General features: G+C 41.4%; 1 protein-coding gene across 1 annotated transcript; it reads left to right on the top strand.

The window, feature by feature from the left end:
* The first annotated feature begins 3629 nt into the window (after nucleotides 1-3629).
* On the top strand, nucleotides 3630-10165 carry LOC133136276 (sulfotransferase 2B1-like). The gene is made up of 6 exons (XM_061253605.1): nucleotides 3630-3762; nucleotides 7586-7794; nucleotides 8092-8218; nucleotides 8341-8435; nucleotides 9526-9706; nucleotides 10050-10165. The coding sequence occupies exons 1-6, from the start codon at nucleotides 3630-3632 to the stop codon at nucleotides 10163-10165; spliced, it is 861 nt and encodes a 286-aa protein (XP_061109589.1).

Raw genomic sequence — 10165 nt, forward strand, 5'->3', positions numbered from 1 at the left:
TTACTGTCATTCAGACATCTTGGTATATGTTCCTTTATTTTCCATTAATATATTATTATTATTGTTGTTGTTGTTGTTGTTGTTGTTGTTGTTAACTTGCCCATATTATGTAGTTGCCCAGCTAAGTACTTAAATAATAGAGCAGTTTCCACAATTATTATATTATACAATATTTACACCCATGTTACCTTAAATTATATGAATGTACAGTAAATACATATACTTATTGTTCTGTTTTTTCTTGTTTCTTGTTTAGTACAATATTGGTTCACTATTGGTTGATATGAACATGAACTGGAGCTCCTGACCCATATCTGCATGATTTTATGCATTGCACTGCTGCCACGATTAGGTAATCGCATGACTAAGTAGGTGTACAGGTGTTCCTAATAAAGTTCTCAGTGAGTGGATATTTTGGCAATTGTCAGTATCTGTGTGCATGGATAGTAGACAAGTTGTAAATATTGTTCTCCTTCAGTTGCCATAAAAACTTTTACCCAAAATCCAACCAGCTGCCTGCCTTTCATTTTATTTCCTGCTTGATATTATTAATTTGAATGTAAAGTTTGTCAGGATTAGAAGATATTAAATTATGTACTTCATTATCTGTCACGACCTGGCTCATTGGCCGTGACAAAGAGGGAGACGCACACTGACGCATTTAAAAAACAAGGTCAAATTTACTTGAAATAACCAGTTAACAAAAATGTGTGAAAGTCAGTTGCATCAGTAGTGTGAGTGAGTGGATGTGTGAAAAGTATGCTGAAGCAATGTTGTCTGATGCAAACCCAAAAAGAACCAACAGGTACGTGGGAAGAGAGTTCCCTCCTTCAGCCAACAGTCAGGCACATTTTAACATCTGGTCACAGGTGCTCCCAATTGCGCAAATGACCTGGTACTCCGCCAACAAGGCACCTGTGAAGTAACGCCAGAATAAGTAGCACAGAGCAGGGGGCCGTAACATATCCCTAATTTTAACAATTTGAAACAATAAAATAAAAAAATTAAAAACATTTACAGAGTTACAATAACAGCCACTAAAAACAATGTACTTAAAACAAATTGCATATCCCATATTGTTCAGAGTGAACAGTGGGGGACAAAGCCAAATACCTTAATTGTATTTGAGACTATTAAGTAGAATGATGGCAGAAAGGATTTCCTATCCACAGTGAAATGGAGCTGGAGATCTAATGACACAACAAACATGATTATGGGAAAATTCTACAAGGAAATAGTTTCCATTATTTATGTCATGGTTTGCCAAAGGGCGGATTCGAGCCGTGGTGACCATCGTAGGGCTCTACACCTACACACGGCTGGCCCCTTGCTGTGAGGCGGCAGTGCTACCGACTGCACCATCCGTGCCGCCGTATTCCGTTAAATATTCCATTAAAATCGTGGGCAATACTCACGTAGCCTACTATGATCTGCGCCTTCTTTGCGCAAGTTGTAACCAAAAGCACATAGATGGGTTTATCTGCTAAATTGAAAAAACACGTCTCAGCTCTAAGCAGAAGGCGACACATCCAGGGGAAAAATCCTGAGCAAAGCTTACTATGGCGACTACTTAGTATTACCGTTACTAAATGTGCATATTCTGAAGATAATATCAACTTCAGTATGGCGTTTGAAGTTCAAGATGAGGATATCTTCGCAGTGGCTTGTCTGGTAGGTTAAATACACGCTTTATTGCGCTGACTGTAGGCATAAGCTTAAAACATTTTTTTTGTCCACCCACTAATTGACTGTGTATGCACCCATTGCATTATGCAGACTTCCCAAAATATTTCCCCTCCTTAAAATCTGGCAAAAACAAAGCAGTCATCAATTAATTTAGAAACATTCCTTAAATTCTTACAAATAACACAATTTATAAGTTTGTTTCATGAATATGAGAAAAGTGTAAAATTAACTGTTACATGTTATTATTTGGGGCGGCACGGATAGTGCAGTGGGTAGCACTGCCGCCTCACAGCAAGGAGGTCCTGGGTTCGAATCCCCGTCGGCCGGGGCCTCTCTGTGCGGAGTTTGCATGTTCTCCCTGTGTCTGTGTGGGTTTCCTCCCACAGTCCAAAGACATGCAGGTTAGGCTGATTGGAGAGTCTAAATTGCTTGTAGGTGTGAGTGAATGGTGTGTGTGTGCCCTGTGATGGACTGGCGACCTGTCCAGGGTGTATTCCTGCCTTTTGCCCAATGTATGCTGGGATAGGCTCCAGCCCCCCTGCAACCCTGTTGAGGATAAGCGGGTTAGGATGGATGGATGTTATTATTTGATGTATGGATAGATTACATTAGTTAGAAGGATATAATGATACTTTGGGAGTTGGTAACAAAATGTGGAGAAAATTGAGATGAACAAAATATCTACTGCTTAAATGGTTTTACAAATAAGTCTTTCAATCTTGCTCCTGTCAAATGCATGGAACACATCTTTCCAGCTCAGCCCCAAATACTTTGTAAGCGGACGATGGGAGTAATACCAGAACTTTGTCTCCCAGTTTGAATATCCGTAATTGTGCTCCTCTGTTGTATTGTCGTCTCTGACGTCCTTAAGCCTGGAGCAAATGTTTGCGTGCAATTTGACCGAGTGAGTGCAGCGGTGCTCACAGGTCCAATACATACTGAATTTCATTTTTAGTTTGGCTTGGACTCTCTTCCCAAGTGTCCGTTAACAGGTCCACAATGCCCTAGGGCTTTTGGCCATACAGTAACTCAAAGGGGGAAAACCCAGTGGAAGCTTGGGGAATCTCTTGTAGCTGCATCAAATAACAGGGGGTCAAGTCATTTATCCTCATATCAGGCATCAGTGGAAACAAACTTACAAATCATTGTCTTCAGAGTCTTATTGAACCGCTCAACCAGCCGGTGACGGTGGTAGACGGTGGTACTAATAGACTTGACAACAATTAGTAAACCTCCTTCAGTGTCCGTGACATAAATGAGGTGCCTTGATCGGTGAGAATCTCTGGATTTTTCGGGAGAAAAAATAAAACCACGCCTCTGCAATAGTCTTGGCAAATATATCGTGGAGGGGGACCGCCTCCGGATACCGGGTCACATAGTCTACTATGACTAATACAAAATAATATCCTTTTGTGCTGCACTCTAATGGTCCGAGGAGGTCCATGCCAATTCCTTGCCAGCTTGTGTACAAAATATGGGAAAGATCTCGACAAGCATTCAAATTCCACATCAGTTTTCCCAAAACTGCACCCAGATGTCTGCAAGTGCCCCCAAATCTATCCAAATACAAAACATCTGCATATCTTTTTATTCAGACACATGAATGATCAGAAAAGCTTATGTCTCTATTAAAACTGATTTTTAAGTGTTAAATGTTAAGAAGATTAACCTTCATGTATGCTTTATTCACAAATATTAGAGTATGTTTTTAAAAAGCTCTCCTAAAAGGATTGCTCAATTGAACGCAATTGAAAGGAAACCACAAATACCAGCAAACACTGCGGCCCACCAGGACTGGAGTTTCACACCCCTGCTCTAGACCTCAAAGTCCATTTACATGCCGTCAATTTACATGACAAGCGGTTTGTTGTAGCGACAAGGCGTCTCTTGACCTAACCTGCCCCATGAACTCTCTTTGATTCATTAGTAGGCTACCATTCGGCATGGGTGAAAGAAATTTACTCTTCGGTGGGTTTTTTGTTCCGAAAATGACCCATTCTGCTGAGAGTCTGAAGTATGCTGTAGAATTTCAGGTTCACGACGATGACATTTTTGCCGTTACTTACCCAAAGTCCGGTAAGTAAACTTGTTAACTACTGACAAATTAACAGCTAGATAAATATGACCTTGACACAGCTAGGTTTACACTCTGGACACAAGACTCATGAAGGTTAGACTAAATAGTGAGATGCGGGTCTATGCAAAATATTTTCTAGGCTAGATTTGTAAGCTTTGTGCTTTGAAAATCATACTTGATTTAGTCATTTTTGGTGAGTATGGAGTGAGGTTTTCTTGTGCCAATTCCCTGTGCTGCGTATGACCTAAATTTGTTGAATTAGCCAATGTATTGGACCATGTAGTACCCTCTGAAGCTCTGTCCAGATCCAGCCAGTGTCTTCAGGTGCTGAGATTCCTCCCTAATTGTGCAGGTTACAGGCACTAACTGAAATACAAGAGCTGGGATTGGGAACATTGATCCCTAATAAAAGTACTCTGCAAGCAGCTTGTCAGGAATCGGGCAGAGAGAACCAAACAGACTCAGGGATTACGTGAAAAATGGCAGGGTTTTTTTTATAAACAAGAGGCAGATCCAAAACGTAATACAGGGACAGGCAATGGTCATCGTCAAGGCAGACAGACACATGGGTGATCAGAAGAGTTGTCAAAAAACAGTCAGAGTTCAAAAACCAAGAAGACAGACTGTCATTGCTAGGAAAGTGGATTTTCCCTACAAGACAAGCGAAGGTACAAAATCGAAATCCAAAAACACAGAGTCAAAACCAGGCAGAGGCCAAAAAAACAGAAAATCAAAAAAACAGAGCAGAACCATTACATTATTGGCATTCGGCTGACGCTCTTATCCAGAGCAACGTACAGTTGATTAGACTAAGCAATTATTGGATGTAATTTTGCAACTCCAGCCAGCTTGATAGACAAACACTGCAACAGAGATATTGGGGCAATAACAGATTGTTCAATATTATACCAGGGCAGGGCCCTCTCAGGAGGAAGTGACCAGTAGGCCAGGTGTCTTAGATTGAAAGCATAATAATAATAAAAAAAACATCCGAGGTAGTCCAAGGCCTCCTTTCTCACCTGGTTTTTGTAGTTGTAAAGGTAATTTTCTTCATTGATTCTTTATTGACAATGCGTGTTGACACGAAGACAATCACGTGGTTAAATGAGTGACATGGCTCAGGCAGTAAGAGCAGTCTGGCAGACTGAGGGTAGCCGGTTCGATCAAACTCAATGTAGCGCCCCCTAGCGTGTCTGTCTATTAGTGTGGAGTGTGCTCCCCGAATTCCTATATAGCGAGAGATCTCTCTCGAGTGTTAATCAATGCTCTAATGAAATTACTTAATTATTACTTACTTATTGACCTTTACACCTATTCACATTACACTAAGAATACCTACCATAGGCTTTTAACTTAATGCAAAGTTCCAATCAAGTGACTGCTAGATGAAATAATTCACTAAATGTAGGTTACTGTAAACCTTTTCACTATTAGCTTACTCTCAGTATCAAATAAGCTACCCACAGACAGGCAAATATCCAAGAGAATCAAGTTTAAACTATTTACTTGAAAAATATGTTATATACAAATATACACATGGAAATATAACAGATACACACAAATGAATGGCTTGCTTTTCAGTTCTTTAACTGCTATGGATTCACTCAAAACACAGATCAGTCAAAATATTTAAACCACAATTTTAGTTTCAAAACTAAAACAACGCCGGCAAATATATAACCTAAATGCAATAGCATTGGGTACGCAACCAGTTGTCAGCAGAGATGCAGGCCTAAGCGCCGCGAGAGAAAACAAAACAAACTTGCGCTGGTTGTCCTCCTCACCGCGATAGCAACGCAATGTCGGCGGCGCTGTGTGTGGAGACGTCGTCACTGCGGTCCTCCTCAATTGTGTTCGGTCCACGGAGATCTTGGAGACGATGTGTGAAGGAGTGACCGGGCTACTCTTATACAAAGTCCTTGGATCCTCCAACGGCACGCCACGTCGGGCTAACTAGCATGTATCCGCGTCGTCCGAGTTTTCGATATCAAACAAGTTACAACACCGCTGTATCACTGTAGAATGTTGTTAAAAGACTCACTGTCCCTTCGTCTAAACACATTCACTACAATATCACTATACATTGGTGTTATACAAACTATAAACGTATGAATACCAGTGCTAGCTCTCCCGTCTTGTCTCTTCTCGCTCTACTCCCGTTTTTTTTCTCTCTCGCGTCTTCCTGCTTCCCCCCTGAACTCTCACCCTGACTGCTGATTGGGCCTCACTCCAAGGAAGTGACAGTACACACATACACTTACTAACACATTTTTTAACGCATGTAAACAGTATTTAAACATTTTTTTGATTATTAAAAACACGTTTTAAAAGAAAATAAACAAAATAATAATACAATGAGTTTAGGAAATACCCCAAATTCCCATAGGGCTACATCAAGTATAGCTATCATTGTTTTTACTGAGATCTGTTTCATCAGACGATGCTCACCTTTAAAATGTTAAAAAGGGCATTTTCCCGAACATAGTTTATTCAGGTGCAATCAGGGTCATATACCATTCCAAATAAATGTCTTTGTTATCCTATAAAACCATTTGAAATACGTAAGGGGAACCTCCAGTGGAAGGTACTGAATGAGGTAATTGAGTTTGGGCACACAATTCATTTTGATCACACTGACCTTCTGTTATGTATGTGATTTCATGTACTAGTTTTTGTGTTCAGTCATACCACCACTGTATGGTGGCGCCGCATCCATATTATTGGTTAATGTAAGACATGCGCTTTGATATGTAACAACAGTGACGTGCCTTGATGAGTTCCGTTCAGTTCAGAGCTGCAAGCTCAAGTTAACAAGCAATATCTCGGTGTCCATTATTACCGTTAAGGTTGAATGTGTGTGTGTAATAGTGCCACACACAACACCTTCCCAGCCATGGACTTTACCAGGTCTTTCAACTGGGGTGGGAATAGGGTACCCAAGTATCTAATAAATTGCTTGGACCATTGAAATGCTCCAGGTTGGAAGGCTGTGGAAGGGCTGTATGCTGTTAATGGGAGCGCTTCTGATTTGGACCAGTTCACCTTATAACCTGAAACTTTTGAAACGGAATCAATGATCCTAAGAAGGCTAGGTACTGATCTACCAGGGTCAGAGACAAATAATAATATATTGTCTGCATAGAGCACAAAATGAAGTATGTTGAATAATACAACCCCTAATTCCAGCCTTAAGGGCCTCCCATGCTACATCAGTAGAAGAAACAGAGGACCAATTAGTCTCTAAATAAGCTTTCAGCTCTGTCCTTAACCACTCTGTTTTTGTTGGTTCCAGTAAAAGGGATGAATTAAGATGCCATCCGTAAGAATGCCTTCTTTCACAGTAAGGTAACAGATGTAAGCACACTTGGGTGCGATCGGAAACTATGATATTACCTATTGCACAGCCCACAGCGGAGGAAATGATTGATTTAGGAATAAGAAAAAATATATATCCTTGAATAAACTTAATGCACTGATGCAAAAAAGGTATAATCTCTCCCAGAAGGGTTCAGAATTCTCCAAATGTCCTCTAATCCCAGAGACTTGCTGACCATCTGCAGTGTCAGGAAGGCGTTGGGTACCCACATCACAGCGGTATCCATTAATAGATTAATATCCCCCCCCTAGAATAATATCATAATTTCTGGCAGCTTGTAGCTTCCTTTCAAGATCCACAAAAAATGTCTGATAATTATTATTGTTATCACACTTCGAATTATCTTATTGTCATAATACTAACAATTATTTAGAACATTTGATGAACAAGAAAAATTTTAATGGGGGGTTCAAGTCAATGACGAATCGCAATGTCTCTCTGCTCAGGCACAACTTGGATGCAAGAGATTCTGCCCCCGATTCTAAATGGCGGGGACCTGACACCAGTACAGACCATCCCAAGCTGGGATCGAATTCCCTGGCTGGGGCCGACCCGCACTGCCCTGGTTCTGGGCGACTGCCCCCCTCCTCGGGCCATGGTCTCCCACATGCCCTACCACTGCATGCCCCGCTCTTTCTACACCTCCAAGGCCAAGGTAGGACCTCTTTGCTATTACTATTTAGTTTGTGTCATTCTGTTGGGTGGAGGGAAGTTTGGTTGATCTAATCTTCCTCAGCATGCCTGGATGTTGATTTGAACTGTGATAGACTCGCTGGAAAATGAAGGGCCCTGTGTCATAGAAGCCCTCAATACTCAATAATTGTGCAATAATGGTGTGACCTGCGGTTGGCGATGGGCTAATGTGAGACATTTTTATGGGCCCCAAAATCCCAGGGGGGGATTGTTGCTACATGTAGCGCCCCTCATCCCATTTTTCTGTTACACTCTTTAGGTGATCTACGTCACCCGGAACCCCAAAGACGTTGCCGTTTCATCCTTTCATTTCCACGGGATGGCTAGCTACTTTGATGATCCTGGAACCTTTGACCAGTTCCTGGACAAATTTCTCTCTGGACAGGGTGAGGGAGGGGACCCGTGGTGGGCGGAGAATAAGTGTTGGCAGGTGGATGCATAGATTTGTGGTGAAGCTTGCTATTCTTCTGGTTAACATCGAAAAGTTCCTCTGTTTGTGTTTGTGCAGTAGTGTTTGGCAAGTGGACAGATCATGTGAAAAGCTGGAGAAACACAGATATTGAAGGCAGAATCCTCTATATGACCTATGAAGAAATGGTGCAGGTGAGCTACACCCTCTTGGCAACATCAGCTGTCTTTTTTGTGCATTGTTGCCATATTGGAGAATTTGGGTGTGTCCCATACTTCGAGATAGAAGGAAAGGAGGAGACATTGGGACAAACTTACCACCTTTTGAGCAGACATCAGCTTCCTTGGGAAAGTCACCAACACTGCTCAGTGGGTCTGCAGTCTTCCCTGCACCTGCTATCATTCTACAGCTCAGATCAGCGGCAGGTTAGTGAGTGCAGAGAGAAGCTGCAGTCTACTTTCCGGCAGTGAGATCAATATTTTCAGAAAAACATTGTAACAGAAAAATATTTTGTATGCAATTATGAATATTAGTATATGTAAACTAGAATATGACATCATTTACTGAATTCAAAATAAGAAAGTAAAAATAAGAGCAGCATTTTTTATTTTTTTTAAATATTCATTTTCCAAAAGATTTAATTTTACAGAGACATTTGTGTATTTAATTTAAAAAAGTAACATATTACTGCAAGCACTTTACTACATTTTACATAAAAACTTGATCAAGGTTGTCTGAGATCAGAAGCAAGGAGCCAACCAAAGTCTGCAGAAGAACTGTGGCAAGTTCTCCAAAATGCTTGGAACAACCTCCCTGCTGATTGAAAGTGATGCAGTTTTAACACCGAAGGGTAGTCACAAAAAAGGTTTTTTTTTTTTAAAGATATTTTTTCGGCCTTTTTCAGCTTTATTGGACAGTATAGTATAGAGAGACAGGAAGAATGGGAGCGAGAGAGGGAAAGACATGCGACAAATGTCAGACGGTCGGAGTCAAACCGCTGACGTCGCGGCTCGCAATGAGCATGCGGTCAGTGCTCTACAGGCTGTGCCACCGAGACACCCCACAAAAAACAGTTTTTAACTATTCTGCCAAATTACTAAAGTGTAATGTAAAATGTATAGTACAATTATTGAGGACCTCTCATTGAATTATTTTTGGAAGAATCTTATCTGTACAGAATGTCATACAGGTGCCTAAGACTTTTGCACAGTACTGTATATATTATTAATCAACTTAGGAACTATGACTGCTCAACCAGGACTGACCACAGCTGTTTTCCTCCAGGACCTGAGGGCAGCCGTGCTTAGGATGGCTCAGTTCCTGGGCCGAGAGCTGAGTCCTGACGTCCTGGAGAAGGTGGCCAATCATTCCCAGTTTAACAACATGAAGACCAACATCATGTCGAACTACTCCCTGGTGCCACAGGACATCATGGACAGCAGCAAGTCTCCGTTCTTGCGGAAAGGTACAGACAAGCAATAATGGACAGACAGAATAGATGGACAGAGGGCCAGGTATAGTCATGATGTATAAGCTGTGCATGTAAGGCTTGTTCAGCTGTAGATGGTATGAGAGACAGGGTTGGTACGCAAATTGTGAAAGGCATCGGATGTATGGAAGACAGACGTGGGAACTGAGGGAGAGCTTAGTATTAGTTTTGTTAAAGGGAGGTGGGCACAGACCATCAGCTCACACAGAGCCATGTGACTGACACAAACACAGTCATAATTACAAACTGAATAAAATAACATGCCACTTTTCTTTCCCCATATACCAGTGTTAGTGTTTCTCTTTTGTTGGTCTTGCAGGAACCACAGGAGACTGGAGAAACCATTTCAATGCTGATCAGGAAGCCAGGTTCTCTGCCATTATAAAAAAAGAGATGGAAGGAACCAGTTTTAAATTTCTATGGGATGACGAGTGA

Source organism: Conger conger, chromosome 1, assembly GCF_963514075.1.
Source record: "Conger conger chromosome 1, fConCon1.1, whole genome shotgun sequence".
Lineage (NCBI taxonomy): Eukaryota > Metazoa > Chordata > Actinopteri > Anguilliformes > Congridae > Conger > Conger conger.